Source organism: Eucalyptus grandis, chromosome 6, assembly GCF_016545825.1.
Source record: "Eucalyptus grandis isolate ANBG69807.140 chromosome 6, ASM1654582v1, whole genome shotgun sequence".
In the NCBI taxonomy this organism is placed as follows: domain Eukaryota; kingdom Viridiplantae; phylum Streptophyta; class Magnoliopsida; order Myrtales; family Myrtaceae; genus Eucalyptus; species Eucalyptus grandis.
This window is the reverse complement of record NC_052617.1, coordinates 36,655,426-36,676,351: the sequence shown is the minus strand read 5'-3', so window position 1 is coordinate 36,676,351 and position 20,926 is coordinate 36,655,426. Positions and strand designations below refer to the sequence as shown.

General features: G+C 37.7%; 1 protein-coding gene across 1 annotated transcript; it reads right to left on the bottom strand.

The window, feature by feature from the left end:
* Positions 1-9,493: 9,493 nt before the first annotated feature.
* On the bottom strand, positions 9,494-19,837 carry LOC104449497 (ran-binding protein M homolog). Its single transcript, XM_010063673.3, has 10 exons — positions 19,231-19,837; positions 16,504-16,650; positions 15,881-15,967; positions 15,199-15,244; positions 14,604-14,680; positions 13,781-13,943; positions 12,913-12,981; positions 12,323-12,382; positions 10,921-11,007; positions 9,494-10,229 (listed from the first exon to the last, which is right to left on the bottom strand). Exons 1-10 carry the CDS (start codon positions 19,659-19,661, stop codon positions 9,951-9,953), a joined length of 1,446 nt encoding a protein of 481 aa, XP_010061975.1. The 5' UTR covers positions 19,662-19,837; the 3' UTR covers positions 9,494-9,950.
* Positions 19,838-20,926: the final 1,089 nt, after the last annotated feature.

Genomic DNA, 20,926 nt, shown 5'->3' with positions numbered 1-20,926 from the left:
CACATAGCGTGGTATATACGCTTCACGAGCTAGAGCATGCGCATAAGTTCAGAAAGCAAGGCAACGAAATATCTGTCATAAGGGAAAGAGAAGACCGTATAATCAATCCATGGAATAATATATAAAGGATAAAGTTCTTTTTGCATAATATGGAGGAAAGCTCTTGTACACACACCATACAAAATGACCACCTCTCACACAAATTTACATAAGATACATGAAACGTGTAAACCATCAATCATTTAACTCATTTCCATGTTCTCTTCCTCTATGATTATTAATCAATAGTCCGCTTTTACGAGACAAAATTCCACGCGGACTAGAACATGGAACCGAAGCCAACCTCGCGCTCTCTAACCCACCATAGGATATGCACGGGGACGTCCACCGTAATCTGTAGCTTCATAGCCATGCGGCTACTGAGATGGCCGATATGGGGACTGCATTGGGCTAGATAGCACTTGAGGACCATCCGTAGAGAGAGATCTTACCAGGGTGGAAGCATTTCTTTTGGTGAATCACTGATCCAACTTTTAATTACATGATGCAAGGTTGGAGTATGTGAGATATGATTGTTTGATTGATGTCAAAGGAGAATTCCAAAGATACGAGTGAGATATGATACCTAAAACTTTGTTTCGTACACATTGCTTACGACTTGCTTTGAAGCACTCAAAGGACCAGTAAAAAGGAAGAAGAAAGTTAGTTGGCTATGGCGTGGAGCACCAAAAGATGAAGGGCTCTATAAATAGGTAAGTAATTAGTCATGTTCATTATTGGTGTGGATACACTTGCCCAATTTGCATTTGACAAATTCCCATACTAAGAGATATTATCAATGGCAAGTTTTATTAGAGCTCGTTTTCTCTAGAAACATGACCATATGCATCCCTTTGGTGATTACATAGTTAGTTGAAAAAAAATTAAAATCTAGACAGCTAGATTATCAATGATTTTGATGGGTGAATAGATCGATGGCAAATTCGAAATATGAAACATGACTATTAGATGTACCCAATAAAGCCTTATGGCACGTAGATAAATCTCTATTTATTCGCTGGAAGTTATGTTCGTTATATCGAGCCTCATTTCTTTCCAATTATACATTAATGTAGTTGCACTTACTGTTGATAGGAAAGATTCCGGACAGCAATTAAACTCAGCCTTTTTTTGGCGATCATCTTGGCCACGACGGCGTGGAACCTGGAGCATGCACAACTCCTGTTAGCAATATTAGGGTATCGAGATATGTCTTAGAGATATTTCCTCTTATTTCAATTTCTCTTTTGATTATACAAATCTGATTTGATTTCTTTTGATTTGTCTATCTAAGCCTATAATTAGGCTTTCCATGTACTCATTTCATTATATCGAAATAATGAAAAATTCCTCAACTCTCTTGTCTATTTTATATTCAACTACTCTGAAGTCGCCTGGAATTTTTTTTTGAATGTTGTGATTGACTCCACTTTGATTTTTCGAGAGAGTGAGGCGAGCAATGTGGAAGGATTAGGGTCTGCGCAGGTGAAGTGCACCGCGAGGTCTGGAAAGGAAGACGATCGTGATGTCGTAGGGTCCCGAGGCAGTGGCGTGCCCGGTCTATACCGACTTCGGAGCTCCGTTGAAGAGGCGGTGCAGCACGAGGTTGTTGCTCAACAACTTCGGAAAATACGATCCCGGAGCCCAGGACGCCGAGTCTTTCAAGCAGGGAATGCCAGCGGGCACTTGGGGCTCGATGAGTGGCGTGAAGATGAACTCTGGCTTGGGCACATAAGGGAATAAGTTCCTGATGTTCTAAGTTGAGGATAGGAGGACACAACTGAAGGAGGGTGCTGCAAGTTTATCTAAACAGGATAAATAGTAGAAAACAAAAAAAAAAAATGAAAACTAAAAAACTAAAAATATTTAAAAAGATAAAGAAAAAACGGGGCCATTTTGTCTAAAATATTCTATATCAAATTGTAAGCTATACTATGTATGATGGCCGGCGGCGGCCATCAGCATTCGAGCAAAGATTAGGCTGAAAAACTACATTAGAATATAATCAAAAGGTTTATAGCTAAATTAGTCAAATTAAAAAGTTTATGATAGAATTAATAGCCATGCAATAGTTTTAAGAATGATTGGATAATTATCTTACGCAAATTCGGTCTAATTGTAAAGAAAGCTAATCTTTTGTGCAATAAGGAGAGTGCTTCCTAATTTTATGATCCCTTTCCTAAGATATTGTTTTGAGATATTTTGCCAATACATAAATAAAGAGAGGAAAGTAAACTTCCTTTTAAATAAAATTAAACGTAAATAATAACTCAATAACATTTTATAGTACAGTCTCTTGTTTTCTTCACAGAATTGTGTATAAACTCTCAAGAAAATATTACTTTAAGAGAAACAACAATATTTTACTTGTTCTAAAGGCTAATATGATGATAGAACATGTTCTATAGTACTAAAATTTGAACTCTTCTATATTACATATGAAGAATATGGCGCATCTTGTTGTTTGTGTTAGAGTATATTGCTAACTTTATATGAAAAGTTATTGCATGTATCCAACGCAAGCATTTCAAGTCGATTAGAAATGTCATTCTTATTTCCAATAGATATACATGTGTAATACGTGGTTTGTAAACCCAGATAACATCTACTTAAGGTGAAAAAATGAGGTCACATATTATCTAAAAGTTTCTTTCATCTGAGCAAGATTAAATATATGGCGGGTTACTTGATATATTGTTGATCAAAAGAAGAATAGACGGCTATTTGAGAATTTATCACTTTGTTACTTCTTATGAATCAATTAAAAATATCTATAACACTTCAAAGCAACATATTTATAGAGATCTTTGTCGGAATTTTGTTGATTAGATAAAAGTATGACAAAAAAGGTATGCCAAGCTTGTCATTACCTCGGGGTCAAGCTAGTTTGCGGAATTAACTTGACCATTGCTTGAGATTCATATTACACGTTTCACTAGTGAGACCAAAAAATAAAATAAAAATTAGAACTAGTTGTGTCTGGAGTTTGTTATAATTTATTTTATGTGCAAACTTGGCAATGTGTATCCCTAATGATTACTTAAATATGGGGGAAAATTAAATTCCAACCGTTGGATTGTTGGTAACCAACAACAATTATATGAAACATGGTTATTAGGTGTATGTAGTAATACAATAAGGGAAAATAATAAGCTGATGGTACTGTCACCATTGGAAAAGTGACGGTGTAGTCTGCACAGTGTATTTTGTCAAGGACACCGGATGACTTGCTTGTCCGGTCTAGCAGGATATCAACGGGGATCCCTTGGTGAAAATTTTTTTTGGGTACTTGAGGCCCCACATTGACTTTCCTTGTTACTTGGCACTGCACTGCACTGCTTTGCGGAGGGGAAAGAGAGAGAGTCCTTGGGACGGGACAGTTTCCTGCCAATTGCATTTCCATTTAGCATGCGGTCAAAATGGCACTGTTATTCATAAGGAATAACCGTACCGTCACTGCAGCAACACCTTACAAAATATTATAAGAAAGTTATCAAGTAATATTTCTTACCATGCATAGGTTCACGTTAAAGTAAAGGCACCCCGATTCTAAAACGATTGGCAAATAGCACGAACTTTGCTTAGAAAAAGAATAGTTCATTTCTTCTTTGTACTACTTGTTAAATATTATATTTTAGGGTTAATACCTTGAAAAACCCCAAACTGGTACACTTGTGACAAATTTACTCTAAACTATTTTTTGACCACGAAAAACCCCAAACTAGTATATTTTTGACAAATTTACCCCAAACTGATACACTTGTGACAAATTTACCCTCTGTTAGTTTTTGTTAAATTTTATTTTCAAATTATTAAGTTAAATGACACGTGACAATTGACCTATATACCAATTTAGGATTTTACGTTCCGTTTGTCACCGTTTACAATTTTTGTGATTTTTTTGTGGTATTAATCCAATTTAGCATATGGTATATTTATCACAAATTTATCAATTTTAGGGTTTTTTGCAGTCGAATAAATTAATTTGGGGTAAATTTGTCATAAATGTACCAGTTTAAGGTTTTTTATAGTCAGTTGAAGTAAATTTGTCACAGGTATACCGGTTTTAGATTTTTTTATGATAAAAAAATAGTTTAGGGTAAATTTGTCACAAGTGTACCAGTTTAGGGTTTTTCATGGTATTAACCCTATATTTTATATACCAAATCTGTTTGTACAATGAGTAACTCCATACGCGTTGTTTTTACCCCTTCCGATAATTCCACAAATGAGTGTGTGATATGTTTTTTTGATAGAATTTTAAGATTAAAAAAAAAGAAAAAAGAACACACACAAATTTATTTTGAAAATATCGAAATATGAATATAAAAGAGAGCATACATAAATGGCCCCTCAAAATTGATCCATTTAATTTTTAATTTAATTTCTGTATGTTGAAAGCATATTTAAGCCAATGAAGTATTCATCTCAATATGTCATTTTCTCCTAAACTCATTTTCGGAGAATCTAAATGCTGATTTATGATAAACACTGGGATAATTTCCAACTTAAGGCTCTAATGTGTCTATTGCGAACTAGAAGGATTTGCTCACATTTCCTTATATGGGGTTAAATTTGAAGGACCAACATAACTATGTAGAGCCAAAGGTTTGAAATCAAAAAAATGGAAAGTTGCAAGAATAGCCTATGATATTTATCCAATTTTCAGACTGGATAAATGTTTAAAAGAGTTCATGTTTGAGCAATTGAAGTGTATTATATATTATGACCATACTTATTGCAGAATTATGATTAGTTGTCGAATTAAGAGAAAATTTACTATAATTTGAATTGGCATTTTTTGGTTAAACTAATTTACATAAAAGCATCGTCGTGTTACGAGACTCATTAGGTAGAATAACTCTACGAATTCGAGGCCTCAATTAGAAGAGCTCTTAGCATAAGTACAAGACTCATCACGTGGTATATATGCTTCATGAGCTAGAGCATATGCATAAGTTCATAAGGATAAGTTCTCTTTGTATTATATGGAGGAAAGCTCTCATACACTCACCATATAAAATGACTGCCTCTCATAAAATTTTACATAAGATACATGAAACGTAGAACCCATCAGCCATTTAACTTGTTCCCATGTTCTCTTCCTCTATGATTATTCAGTAGCAATCCACTTTTATGAGACAAAATACTATGCGGAGTACAACATGGAGCCGAAAAAAAAACTAATGCTCTCTAACCCATCATAGGATATGCAAGCCACGGGACATACACCGTAGCTTTATATCCATGTGGCTGCTGAGTTGGCTGTGGGGACTGCATTGGGCGAGATAGAACTTGAAGACCGTTCGTAGAGATAAAGTAACACTTTGATCTTTTGGAGACTTCTCTACTACTAGACTTCTTTCCCGTCCTCCCTAGTGCCCTGTGCTGTTATACAGAATACAAACCCAGGATATCATAATCAACGAGAAACAGGGAGAGAGAGAGAGAGAGAGAGAGAGAGAGAGAGAGAGAGAGATCTTACAAGGGTTGAAGCATTTTTTTGGTGAATCACTGATCCGATTTTAAATTACATGATGCAAGGTTGGAGTAGGTGAGATATGATTGTTGGGTGCATGTCAAAGGAGAACTCCAAAGATGTGAGAGAGGCATGATGCCTAAAACTTTGTTTCTTATGCATCACTCAGGACTTGCTTTGAAGCACTCAAAGGACTAGTAAAAGAGAATGAGAAAGTCAGTTGGCTATGGTGTGGAGTACCAAAAAGATGAAGGGCTGTATAAATAGGTAAGTATTTAGTCATGTTCATTATTGGTGTGGATACACTTGCCCAATTTGCATTTGACAAATTCCCATACTAAGACGTATTATCAATGGCAAGTTTTGTTAGAGCGGTTTTCTCTAGAAACTTGACCATATACATCCCTTTGGTGATTACTTAATTACTTGCAAAAATTAAACTCCGGACTGCTAGATTATTGATGATTTTGATGGGTGAATACGTGGATGGCAAATTTGCAATATGGCACATGGCTATTACATGTACCCAATAAAATATTATGGCACATAGATAAACCTCTATTTATCATTGGAAGTTATGTTCGTTATATCGAGCCTCGTTTCTTTCCGATTATACATTAATGTACTTACCCTTAATTGAAAAGATTTCCGACAGCAATTAAACTCATGCTTTTTTGGGTGAGCATCTCGGCTGCGACAGTGTGGAACCTGAAGCCTGCACAACTCCGATGTAAGTTATGTTCGTTATATCGGGCCACATTTCTTTCCAATTATACATTAACATAGTTGCACTTACCATTGATTGAAGAGATTTCCAACAGCAATTAAACTCAGGCTTTTTTGGGCGATCTTCTTGGCCACGACGGCGTGGAACCTGAACCCTGCACAACTCCGAAGTCACCTGGAATTTCTCTTTGAATGATGTGATTGACTCCATTGATTTTTCGAGAAAGCGAGGGGAGCAATGTGGAAGTATTAGGGTCTGGGCGGGTGAAGTGCATGCGAGGTCTGGAAAGGAAGACGATCATGATCTCGTAGGGTCCCGAGGCAGTGGCATGGCCGGTCTATACCGACCTGGGAGCTCCGTTGAAGAGGCAGTGCAACACGAGGTTGTTGCTCAACAATCCGATCCCGAATCCTAGGACGCCGAGTCTTTCAAGCAGGGAATGTCAGCTTGCACTTGGGGCTCGATGAGTGGCGTGAAGATGGACTCTGGCTTGGGCACAGAAGGGACTAAGTTCCTAAAGTTTTAAGTCGAAGATAGGAGGACAGAACTGAAGGAGGGTGCTGCAAGTTCATCTAAACAAGATAAATAGTAGAAAACAAAAAAAAAAATAATGAAAAGAAAAAAAAACTAAAAACATTCAAAAAAATATAATGAAAAAAGGGGCCATTTTGTCTAAAAATTGTCAATGTCAAATTGTCAACTATACTAAGTACGATGGCTGGGGTGACCATCAGCATTCAGGCAAAAATTAGGCTGAAGAACTACATTAGAATATAATCAAAAGGTTTATAGTGAAATTAGTTAAATTAAAAAGTTTATCATAGAATTGATAGCCGTGTAATAATTTTATGACTTATTAGATAATTATCTTACGCAAATTCAGTCTAATTGTAAAGAAAAGCTAATCTTTTGTGCAATAAGAAGAGTGCTTCCTAATCTTATGATCTCTTTCCTAAGATATTGTTTTGAGATTTTTTGCCAATACATAAATAAATAGAAAAAAGTAAACTTACTTTTAAATAAAATTAAACATAATGAATAACTCAATAATATTTTATTAGGAGTGTGCATGGTCCGAGTGAGCAGCTTCCCGGCCTAGAACCTTGAATGGATCTACTCGAGAACCGAACTGCCAGTCCAGTCCGGTTACCGGGTGAATCCATGGAACCAGTCTCACTAATAATAATATCATTTTCCAAATCCCGCCGTCTCTTCATATCGAGTATATTTTTCTTTAAATTGAACCGGCTTAATTAAATTGGAAAACACTACCAAAGAAGAGAAATATGTTTTTTTTCCTGTTTTTGAATCATTTTAGTTGAAATCTAAAATATTTTTTAAGTTCAAGGTTCTTGATGATTGTCATATGTAGATCGTATTTTCCTTTATCCCATAACAATGCTCAATCTCTTACAACATTTGCTTTACTAAATTCTTTCTGTAAAAACAATTCCATTGGTACTCCACATATTCTTAAACACAATGTCCTATGTGAATCTCGGAGGTATCCTTTAAATTAGCCATTTGTTGAATTGTTAAATAGCTAATTTTAGCCTGAAAATGTTGGTGTGCACATCATGTTATTGCCGATCATCTTGTAGGGCATGACGAGGTTTAAATTCTTGCAAGATTAGGTTTTTTTTTTTTATTGAACAGAGCAAGACTAGGTTGATTTGGTTATTTTTCTTTTCTTTTGTTTTCTTCAATACTGTCGATCTTCCTCTTCCTTCTTTTCTTGAATTGTTCATCTCCCCGACCTCGATCCAGATCCAGAGCTTGAGCCTTTTTTTGGCGATCACCTCGGCTGCGACGGCATTGAACCTGGAGCCTGCACAACTCCGAAGTCACCAAGGATTTCTCTTTGAACGTGTTGATTGACTTTCCCAGAGAGCGAGGTGAGCAATGCGGCGGAGGGATTAGGGTCTGGGCACACGAAGTGCGCGCGAGGTCTGGAAGGAAGACGACTGGGATCTCAAAGGGTCCCGAGGCGGTGGCATGGCCGGCCTAATCCGACTTCGGAGCTCCGTTGAAGAGGCGGTGCAACGCGAGGTTGTTGCTCGACAACTTCGAAAAATCCGATCCCGAAGCCTAGGACGCCGAGTCTTCCAGGCAGGCAATGGCAGCTTGCACGTGGGGCTCGGTGAGAGGCAAAGATGAACTCCGGCTTGGACACTGAAGGCTGGAGGACAGAACTGAGGGAGGATGCTCGAAGTTCATCGAAAAACGGGGGCCGTTTTGTTCAAAATTGTGCACCGTAGGAATAGAAAAAGGCAATTCTTGTTCATCAGACGTCGGATTTGATAAGCAAATTTACTCCTGAAATAGCTACATACGAAGCCTCACAACTTCTAATTCGCCTGCAATCAGCGAGGGTCACTGACTGTAGCCATCCCCACCTTGACTTCTTTGTGATTGCGGGGCGGTGACAGTGAGATATGTGCAAGCCGTCGCCGCCAGGTTCCTTCTCCTCCTCTTAAAAAGAGAATTAATTTAGGGAAAAAAGTCACCCCAAAAAAATAAAAATAATAAGAAACTTAAACTCTATCGTTGTGACATTATTATCATGAACTTTTTATGATGTTCATTGTCACACATTTACCTAATCTCAAACTTGCATCTATATTACACAAAACTTTATTTTTATTTCACTTAAATCAACATCGATTGTCTTCCCGTGTCCATAAATGAAATTTTTTTATAGTTCCCATTGACTAAACTTTGACAAAAGATAAACGTATCACATAAGTATAAGTTTGAAATTTTTAGTGTCACAATAGGCATAATTTTAAAGATTTTTAGTGACTTTTGCCCTTAATTTAAATAAATTCTTTTATTAAAAATCAAATTTAGACCAAAACAATGTTGTTTTAGGTTTATATTTCATGATTTGATCATATCATCACCACATAAAATATATATATATATATATATATATATATATATATATATATATATTGATTGAAAAAAAAAGAAGAAGCCATGCCCACATTTTTCATTAGTCAATTAGACCAAATTAATTGAAAGAATTCAATTGCGCCAATTCAACAAGTTTTAGAATATTATTACACTTTTTATAAATTTTAAGACTCAATTATATTTTCGTAACAAGTTTTAGGATTTTTAATATACTTACTTCTTAAATTCAATAGCATATGATTCATCTGCTTTATCAACCGCAGTTCTATGATTTAACTAAAGTTATCACGCACTTGAAAAAAAAGAAATTATTTCGCAGGTCCCCTCCGTCATATTCCAACACAAGCAAAACTTGCACGGAAATTGCAAAAGTACAAGACTTCATGCTCGTTTGACAGGGAGACTGCATCGAAAGAACCACAAATCACCAGAGAGTTGCTGCATTAAACCCAACATTTGGATCTATACAAGTATTCTTTACACTTGACTAATCTTCTGAGCATCCAAATGAACATCCAACGTGACAGAGACGAGTAGAAAACGTCACGACTCCACCACAAAATTGTGAAGCCATTTTGGGACCGCAGAACGTCTCTTTTACTGTGTGATATGCAACATCAGAGATGCCTCCAAGCATGAAGATAAGAGCCTGCAATGTAGCACCAAGGGGATTTCCTCTCGGCACATGGAACAGTTGAACACTCGGCTTATGATTCAGCAAACCATCAATGAGCTTAATATGAACAGCGATGAGACATTCAATTTGGAGACGAAGCAACAGACTAACATTTAGCGTGTTGCATTGCTGTTGTTTAGTACTCTGTGCAGATGGAAAGCTTCCCCCTGATCTCCATTCAACGACCTTCTCTCCAAGCAACAAGCACTCAGCTGCCTCAGCAACCTCTCCAGGTAGGAGTGCAGGCAACCCTGAAATTCTTTTGCGTTGGGATTTGTTGCCAAGATCATTGCATTAACCGTGTCGGCTACCACCTCACGCTGTGACTCCTCAAGTAGATACCCAGCAAACGACTCCTTTGGATGTTCAAATGCCAATAAAGATACACAATCCTAGAGAAGAGAGGAAGGAATTATATTTTCATCATCAAAGACATTGTATTTAAAAAGAAAACTGGTTCATTTTCTTCAACCTCCACATGATATGAGGAGAAAAGACGACATGACTAATTGAATGGAATACCATGAAAGTTCCATTAATAATGACGCCCTCAAAGCGAAGTTATAGTATTGGGTAAAAAGATGACTACTGGAAACTAAGGAAGAAGACTACAAATCTTTCTCCCTTCATTTGCCAAGGTCATGTTGTCTGTACATTTTGTTCCCATGCTCCTATACTTCACAAAAGGAGGAAAAAGAAAAGTAGAGAGTACCACTCCATCCCTCCCTCCCTCAAAAGCCCCAACAATTGATGGCTTCCATACTTCCATTCAATGTTGCATACTTTTTTCAGTTCATAACTTTAGGACTTACATTAACAAGGCCCAAACAGAACAGGCAAAGTAGAAGTTCCTTAAATAAGGGTGTAACATGAGTGCTGAGGTTCATGGTGCAGAAACAATGTTGAAGTTTAAATTGCCCTATTGCACATATTTCCCTGTTTAGGACAACCTGCTATCCCACAAATAGTAGTCTATGTTATGTTGCTGAGACCTTTAAAAGAGTTTTCAGTATTGCACCAATCTCACCAGTGCAAAAAAACTAAAACAGGAAATAAAACCATACCGTAGAATGTGTTTACTACCTGTACTAGATCCTCAAAGTCAGCCATCTCAAAAAACCTTGATAACTCAACTCTTCCATATTTGATAGCCTCCTCCAGTGCCCCAACCTGGATGACGATATATAAATCATGCAAAAAGGGGATCAGTAAAACCGCGCGATATTATTAGAAGGCCATGAAAAATAGACTTGCAATTGACATGAATCAATAACACACAAACATAAGACCACCTGAAGAACCTCATGACAAAACCCAGACTCGACATGATTCGACAAGCTTTGGGATGCTAATTCATCCTCACAGCTTCAAAAACATTGTGCCAAGACAATATAGGTCAATAGGAAACCAACAACTTGATCAATAAATATCTCCAATCTTAAGCTAATTGCCTCTAGCTCTTAAATTAGGCAACAAGACAACAAGACAACAAGACAATCCCATTCACCTGCTCAACAAGTGGACAAAGATGGATCACCATAACTCAAATCTGATCTCTTCAACATGAAAATTTTTATGACAACATTTCAGTAGAATGAATTTTCATGAATAAAGTGTTCAATAAAGTGTTTTCATGTTTTCTAGTAACTCAAAGATTTGCCATTAATATAACTGATTAGCATATTGGAACAGAATGCAAGGCCCATGCAGAAATTTTAATTAAGTTTCATTAAAAAAAGTCAGTTCTTAGTTCAGTAAAAATCATAATCTACAATAAAATGCAACAAAACAATTCATTAATATAGTAAAGTTCATTTACATTAAAAAAGGGGCCAAAATAAGTATTAATTCACAACTAAACTAGTTGAATGTATTACACAGTTCACCTTCAAATTCTTACCGGTTGAAGCCCCCACAGAACTCCTTTCTTAACGGCACAACTTGAGTAGACAAAATTCTAACATGAACATACATGTAAAAGGAACGAACTCATTTTCTTGCTCAAGTTGTCCTCATGTTTGACCCAAACTTACAATGGTTAGGATCAATTACACCTTTATAATATTGAAGAAAACTATGACAAGCACAATCTTTTTTAAGACTGATAAGTTCACATGTTGCCGGTTGCAAATACACGTTCATTACTCAACTCATGATTCATTTACGCCTAATCACCAAACAATATTCACAACAGTATTACTAGATATATCATTCATTTAAGAGGAACAAGAACAAGACCAGGAAAAAGAATGCGCACAAGAAATTTCACTTCCAGTATTCAAAGCAAATGCACCGTGGAGAAACATGAGTTCAGTCCACAGTGCCACTACAAAACCATTCAAAGGATAGTCTCAAGTACCAAAAGTTGACAATGACTGGAAAAAAAAGCTACATGTTCATCAAACCGTTTTTTCTTCCTACCATTATAACACAGCAATCTAAATACACTAGACTATGCAAGCAATCAAAATGTAAGACAAATTACCCGAACTAGTTCAATGAACTTTTGGCAATGGAGGAGAAAGCAAGTAGCTGATTTTTCATCCTGCAGTACAAGATAATCAAGACTGAGACATCACGCACTAAACTAGAGTAATCTTCTGTTGTATCATTGAAACACTTATATAAGTCGAATACTAAGTTTATAAATACAGCAGAAGAGAGATGACACCACCCTGTACAAAATTTGGAAATTTATTAATTCAGGACCAGAACACATCTCACAGACACCTTTTGTATAGGTGAAGATACAAAATCTGGGAACTGAGTACACTAAGAAAGAGATAAAATAGCCTAAAACAGCCTAAAAGGATAAAAGAATACGTTTGCTTGGCAAAATTGCCAAAGCTCGGATTAATAGATAGCAAATAGTTGGGAATCATGAACCTCCAGAGAAAACGAACATTAAGTACCCTACTTAAGACATTTCTTGACTGACTCAATGCAGTTGACCCATACTTCACAATTACAGCAAATTTAGATGCAAACAAGGTTCATGCCCAGAGTTGGCTTACGATAACACTCAAAATGACTTTGTTCATAGGTAAAAACTACGTCATGACGAGCCTTCAATACCTGAACAACTTGTGGATAACAGTCACGGAGTTTACTGAATGCTGCATCAATTTCCCCATTTCGAATCAGCTTCATCAACAAATAAATCAGGTCATTTGGCTTGACTAAGTTTCATGAGACATGCATCTACAGGACAAAAACCTCAAAAGTATCTTCTATTTCTAAGGCAAGTTAACAAAATTCCAAACTTTTTTTGACTAAAATCTCAGCTCACAAAATTTAATTCTTTGTGCCAAAACGAGCTTCAATTATGCAAACCCTTGCGCTGCAGCTACAAACCTACTAACTCGGAGAACACTTTGATTCAAGAATTTCTTTGGGAGAGTAGAAAGGTTGCCCTAAAACAAAAGAAGATACTTAAAAATAAAATTTAAACAAACAGATTAAAGTATTGGAGCTCTGGCTCGAAAACCAACTAATATGTTTGGAATGTCAAGTCACACTCTCAGGAGTCTCACCCAGTAAAAGCATAAATTCTCAACTCCTAACCATTGTGCTCTCTCTCTCTGCCGGCCCTAGACTAATTCATCATGCACACAAGGTCTTTATATCATAATTGCGAAAGTGAGGGCAAGCAGACACGTCAAATTGTACCAACTCACCTACTCGAGCAATAAAGAGCTATGCATAAGAGTAAGACCTCAACAAGATACTACCCAACAGATCGAGGAAGAGAGAGAAGAAAGAAAAAGAAAAAACCTTGACCTACTGCAAAAAATAAGGGAAAGCGGACTGCTCTATGCTAACCTATTTGAGAGCATATTAGAGCTGCACCCCTTAGCAATAATTCACTGAAACAGAACTAAACATGCTTGCAGAACCCAAAATAAATAAACAAAACAATATAAATACAAGATTATTTTCCAACCTGACGTAGAATCTTCCTCTGGTTCAAGGCATAGAGAATCTCCTGTTCTTCAAAGCCGTTTTCTTGATCTAAAGAAATTGGAGGAATAGTGCTTTTACTAGCCATGTCGAATGAACGTAGTGTATCTTCGTACCCATAATGTAGCAAGTATGAACGAACAATCCTGATAATACAAATGGTGAACTTTATGTAACATTGGAAGACAAGATGATCTGATAGAACCATAAGGTAAGAAAAAGAACATTTATCGTTTCCTCTTTCTTTTCTCACGAAGGAAAATTCCGTGTGACTGAATGTGGGCTATATTTGGCAGCATAAAAGATGCATGCAAGTCTAAAAAGCATAAGGTATGCAAAAACACCCCATTTAGATCACACAAGTGGAGAGCTATCCATGACGATACCACATATATCTCTATCTACAACAAACTATCCAATTCATTCCATAAGAGGCTGAATACCAATTGACAAGTAAAGGCCCCTACATAGACATCCGTTTTCACCCTTTCCATAAGAAGCATCTAATCCTTTATGCAAAATGAGGAAATGTAGTTTATTTCAGTGGACATAACAAGCACAGTTTACAATCCCAGAACAACAGTCATCATGAAGCAACCAGCGGAACAAGCAGTCAGTCCATTCGTTTACAAGAATTACTATCAACTAATAATTAATTCAACACCGTGGATAATGGCTGCAATGTAAATGGTTATTCCATGGGCCAACTATTCAAAAGCCATTCTTTCACCTAGCAAATAACATAAGTGCATAAACATGCATAGTATTGTTTTTCAAGAAGGAATTGAAACCAGCCATAGACTCACCCATAGCTGATGTTCGGTGGCAAGGATATTTTTTCTATCGTTGCTTGTTGCCTCAGTCTTTCTTGAGCTTCATATGCCTATAGTTGTAACAGAAGCAGACGTGAAAAGACAATCAAGGAAAAAGTAATCTTTGGCAAGGAAGATCATCATTTGTCATTGCACTAACTTGGATTCTTTGCCCAAAAAAAAAGAAAAAATTAATGCTTAAAGTACTTCTTATGATAATTACATTATTTAAGTCTTTTGACTTATTTCACATGAAATCACAGAATATAAATCTAATCTTGTTAGATAATCCCTCCTAATAAGCACGAAGTAAAATCTATTATCAGGAAAGCAGCCTTTAAATAAAATTTTAGGTAAAAATGGCATTGATCTTGTATCATATGAACTGTCCAAGCCAGCAGTCCTTAGAATAACAACAACACAGGACTTAGCAAACCCAGTTAAACAGGACAGGATTTTTCAAAGATAATTCTAAGCAAAAAAGCGTACTAGGTATGTTATGTTTAATAATTACTACATAAAGTGAGCAATGCCAATAAATTTGGACAATATAGAAAGAACAATACGATCCAAGAAGAAGCATACGTGCCTTGATATCGAAGGCAAATGGTTCTTGACCAAAATTAACAGCAATCCTGCCCAATAAACAAAACAGGACTAAGCAATCAAAAGGAAATCAACCTGCTCCAATAAATATTCACAAGGAAACAAGACGAACCAACTCAGACTGGAGATACAAAAGGAGAGAGAGACAGAGAGACAGAGAGCATGTAATCAAATAAAATGCTATAATGAACGGAGAAATAGTTTCATCCCACAATTTTCGTAAAGCACCAGAAATGTAAAATTTCAACATTCATCATTAATGTCACATCATGAAACTCTGAAGCGAATATTCCGACAGTATGGACTTGCTTTTCTATCTCAAATTGTTGTAAAACGTTGGGACGAGATATATGCACTGCCTCTCCTTACAGAGGTTCAGATGCCACACAAGTCTCCACATGTAGAAGTTCAAACTCAGCGAGAATCAGAGCAGAACGGCTAGAAGAATATGTCAAACATAGACAAAGTATTACTTTCCCATTATATGGCAGTAAGATATTAATTTCTCATAGCTAATATAATACACAATTCATAGTTTTACATATGCAACTCACATGACACAAGACATGCCCCTCTCATGACTTAAGGCGTATCAAGGGTTATGAAGGCAATTTTGATAATCACACTTGATCGGAGAGAAATAAGTACAGATAAGTTTAACATACTCTTCATTTTGGCTATGAACAGAAATGGTGGGGAATAAGGGACCTTTCACGTCCTTGTAGACCGTTCCAACTATTGCCTTGTTTTTTCTGTCAAAAAAAAAAAAAAAAAAAAAACACAGATGACAAAAGAAGAGTACATACTCCAATTGAAAAGAGAGTGATGACATATTCAAATTAATATGAGACAGATCCAAGAAGTGTATTAGTGCAGAAATGAGGTTTCTTCTCCATCTTTTTCTGTATTTTTTTATTCCTTAACATTAAACAAAATTTTTCTACCAAAAAAAAAACATTAAACAAAATTTTATAATAAAGGTACAGAGGGGGTACATCCACTATACAAAATGACTTCAGAGGGGAAGTCTCACATAAACCCTTTTATTCTTTTTCCTTCTTTTTTCTTCTTTTATATAATCAGTGTGCTAGACAACAATTAATCTCTTATTTATTTACTTATTTATTTGGGTAGGTTACAAGATCAACTATAGGGCACCAAGGAGGTGCAAAGCCACATAAGAAGGGAGCTCACAAAACTAGACCCAGATACAACATTAAATCAGTAACAACAAATTGATTGCTTTGGTTTGATTAAGGAACACTGAACAAAATTATGACTTCCTTACGTGAAAAAGAACTCCTGTGTAGCATAGTTGATGCCTGCACCAACTTTGTCACGAGCAGTATAAGTTGGTCCAAAAGCTTCTCCCTTTCCATGTCCATGATAAAGATACCCATCATCACCATGATAACCACAACTGTTGGGTTCCCACCTGGTACATGGAAGCAGGAGAAAGAATCACAAGCAACTTAGAGCAAAACGCCAACTCAGGCAGAGAACTTCTCTTTGTCATTGAAAGAAAAGCATATCTGGTCTCCAAGTAAATTATCACCATCCATGTTAGGAAACACTAGAATGTAATAAACAAAGCATATCATCCTATAGAATTATGGAGGGGAAAGAAAACCAACAGACAACTGCTACCTCCACCTGCTAGCTATAAACAGATTTAAGAAAACCTAGTTCTCCCAAACTTCCATTCCTCCTTTTTCTGCTTTTCAATAGGTAACATCACAGGGGAAATATAAATATATAGACAAAACCTTAGATCTTGGTAAGGTTGGACTACCGCTCAGACAAGTCCTAGTTGATTCCAACTGCATGGCACATACTTGTCACAGAACATTTACATCGGTGACTGCACATACCCAATTTTACAACAGATAAACATCCAATTCGCAATTCAGAGAAGAAAAAAAAATCTATAGATTCCTTTTTTTTTCTTTAACAAGTAAAACTGGACATGTATATACTCTTCGATAATCAAAACATTTTGTTCCACGTAGTGTGGGTGCGAGACTTTCTTCACTTTGACCAACCAATAAGTCTTGACACCATTTGTTCAAATGTAAGCATTTTCCGCATGCAATGAAATAGGGGAAAGAAGAACTCCTTAATGTATTAATTTTCAAAATATAGAATGGTTAACAGAAAAAACCTAAACTTCTAATCCTAAATAGGATTTTGTCATACTGATCCAAATTTTTGGATCCTTGAAAACTAAGTTTAACACTTTTCACAATTCTTATAATCCTGGTATGTTATGTATTCAGTAAACCAATGCTAAACACGGTGAAGTATGTCATGGCTTTGGCATGGGGTGCCATGGTTCATTTCAAAACTTTAGCTGAGGCATGGCCTTGATTATAAGAGCGGGCAGGCCATCCTTTCGTCTGGGTCCGGTTGTCATTCCTACCCCCTCCACCCACACCCGACACCCGAAAAATAGAATAAAACAAGATAATAAAGAAGAATGGTATCACAACCAAATCCTTAGCAAGATAATAAAGAAGAATGGTATCACAACCAAGTCCTTAAACATCTTTTGTTACAATCGCCTCATTGGGCCCCTAGCGAATAAAATATCACTTACAAGATATGTCTTTACACTAAAGACATAATCTACAACATAATCACAAGTCCTCAGGTGTTTTCCAAGATCAATTTAACCTTAATGCAGACTTCAGAATGCTCTACCACACTGAAACTGCTAGCGTCTTGCCACACTTACCGCAACACTAAAGCCCAGAACCTGAGAAAAATTGCAATTATGTCAGCAAAACTGTGAAATTCTTTGAGATGTGGCTGTATCTCCAAGAAAATTTTAGATCCATTATATCTCTTCCTCCCATTGCTCGTATTTTTCTGCTTAATTCTTGTTTCATGTTTTTCCAGTCAGATTCTTCAGCTGACTGAAGCATCCATTATGAAGCATCAAGCTCAATTACGCAACAGCAGCCTTTGCTAGCTTTCAATGGCTGCGTAGACATACTCCTTGATCACCTTATCTCTATGTCTAAACCACTCACCAAGCACATTATAGCATTCTCGTTTCGGTATTACCTGTATCCCTTTTTCCAGCATGTAACTTCCTACATGCTGTTCCCCATGGCCTAGTTGATCAATGCATGGCATTAGATGATTCATCTGTAGGTTTCAGGGATCCAGTTGGTTTGCAGAAACACTTCTAAAAAATTTCTTAAATTGCAACAATGGGCACTCCCAGCCTTGACCACCAGAAGTTTCAGATCCATTAAAGCTTCGGGCATCCTCTCCTTATAATAACAGCAACAGTTCCTGAGTTACTTAATTTCATCTCCACCACCTCATCTCTCTTAATTCAACCATCAATCTTGCAACTCTGTTTGGGAATGTTATCTTCAATTAAAACTCGATCAGTAACCTCCGTCATCTGTCTCCTTAGCCAACTCTGGAACTCTATTAGGCCCTTCAAGGGCAAAATGTATTATTGTTTAGGTAGACAAATGTCTAAACAATTTCCACAATGTATTGTGCATATCCACTTTCTCTGTTTTGGTTAATATGAGATGATCTTTCAACAGCCACCATCCATAGCGTGAAAAAACCACTCTGAATTCTAGTCGATAAATTCACCAGATAATAGTCATCACCACTATGTTGTATAAGTTCCTCAAAACTGTCTATAACAAAGGGGAAACAAGAAGAAGAAGAAGGAGAAGGAGAAAGATTTCTGCAGTCTCACGTCTGATAAGAATTTGTTCCCGAGGAATTGTCATTCCAGTCTTATTTTTGTCTGTTACCCAGTGTTTGTTGTCCTTGACACAATTTGTCGATTCAAATAGAGCTCGACAGAAGCTACCAAGAGACAAAAAAAAAAAAAAAAAACCCTAGCTAACCTTTCCTATCCACATTCATCCGATTCCATCCCATTTCTCTCGCAACTTCTCACCCAAACACGAGTCGATTCTACCCTACCCAGCATCCTCAAAACGCAGATAAGAATCAAAATAAAACAGCAAGAAACACTCACCCAGGCTGCCTCCGCATCTTGAAATTCTCGCTGGTGAAGCCAATCCCAATCTGACCCTTAGCCCCCGCGTGCTTCACTTCAATCTCGAAATAGTAGGCGAGCCGCCGCACCGGGGCAGGCCTGTTGGCCTGCACGACGCCGACGTCGTGGCCGTGGAGGCTCACGTTCGTGTACTTCACGGACAGCTTGTCGGTCGACACCACGAGGAAGCCGCCGGAGCTGTTGATGGTGTTGAGCTCCGTCGGGGACTCCTCTCCCTCGTCCGCCGGGCCGGGGGGCCGGGCAGAGCCGAGCCGTGCCAGCGCCAAGAAGTGCGAGCCGAGATCGCGGCGATCGGCGGCGCAACGGCCGGCGCTGTTGCTGTTGACGCGGGAGCTCGTGCTGTTGCTGTTGCTGATGCAATCGTGGTTGCTGCCGCTGCTGTTGTTCATCGTTGCCGAGCCGAGCGTGGACGGAGGCCGGATTCAGTTGAGGGGACGAAGCATTTGGCGGCGGAGGCGGGAGACGGAGGCGGGGGATCCTTCTGGCGTCTGAGAGGAGAGAATCCCTCTGGTTACGTGCTGGCGTTGGTTTAGCTGATTGATGAGCAAGGAAATTGAAGGAAAGCAAAGGGGGGGGATTGTAAAAAAGTCGAATTACAAAAGTTCCCCCGAATTTACGTGATATTGCACTTAAATTGACTTTTGATGGTACATAATCTTTTTTCTCTCTCCGCCGAAATGGATACGGTCGAGGTGCCGGAACGTCTAAAAGGTGAAATTGTCTCGTGATGCAGCAGCGAAGCATTTGCTTTCCACGCAAACGGGTGTAGCGTTTCCACGTCGCCTATGGACGGGGCGTTGTGGGCGGATCCGAGTTAGGAGCTCCAATCACATGGCTTTTCGAAGAGGATAGGCAACAGCCATCCATCAATGCCAATTCTTATAGGTTCACGCGTGTTTTCATTGACTTTTGATGGTGCATAATCTTTGCGACCCATCTGACGTCGGACATGCGGAGTCTTACGATGTTGTTGACTTATACTAAACCGGTGGCGAATCGAACTTACAGGTCCTGTTTTATTCCCTGGTGTCCCGGGGCACTTTCGGCAGTCGAGCAAGCAAAGCTTTGACAGGGGCCATAGCACTAACTCTACTTAACAAGAGTTGCGAACGCCCATTAGCATTTAAAAATGGTACTCGGGTTTTACTATTTGTACCTGAATCTGGCGATGAGCCTTGCTTCTCGGACATGAGGACGGCTCTAGCCCTCTGTTTTGAAAATAAGCAATTGAACAATATAATTGACAGAATAAAAAAAAAGATCAGCAAAGAATTCAACTATAAATTAAGTGATACAATGGAGATTTCAACGATATCCATGTCACTCAAATACTCTTAGTATTTCTCAACCCCCCAATCACACACAATAATCTCACATAGTGTTTAGCATTACAATTAATCAAGAAAGAACTACACAAATCATATTACAAGATTTAACTAGCTTCAATGCTCTTGAGATAATGGACCTCCCTATGGATTTTGTGATGATGAAAAATGATGACTATACTATAGGGGTCTTCTGCCGCTCTACACATATCGATATTTTCACATGCTCCCAATGCAATAATGCCCAAGGTTTGTGTTGTCATTATTAGACCAATGATTCCAAGAAACATTAGCAGTTCCTCATACTTATGGTGGAATGACTCAATTGT

Bases quoted from the DNA above. Each gene is read 5' to 3' on its own strand.
- LOC104449497 (XM_010063673.3), bottom strand. From the start codon at position 19,661: ATGAACAACAGCAGCGGCAGCAACCACGATTGCATCAGCAACAGCAAC. The intron at 16,651-19,230 runs GTGAGTGTTTCT...TCCATGTACCAG, and splicing joins AAGATGCGGAGGCAGCCTGG to GTGGGAACCCAACAGTTGTG. The intron at 15,245-15,880 runs GTATGTTAAACT...TTTATTGGGCAG, and splicing joins GTTCATAGCCAAAATGAAGA to GATTGCTGTTAATTTTGGTC.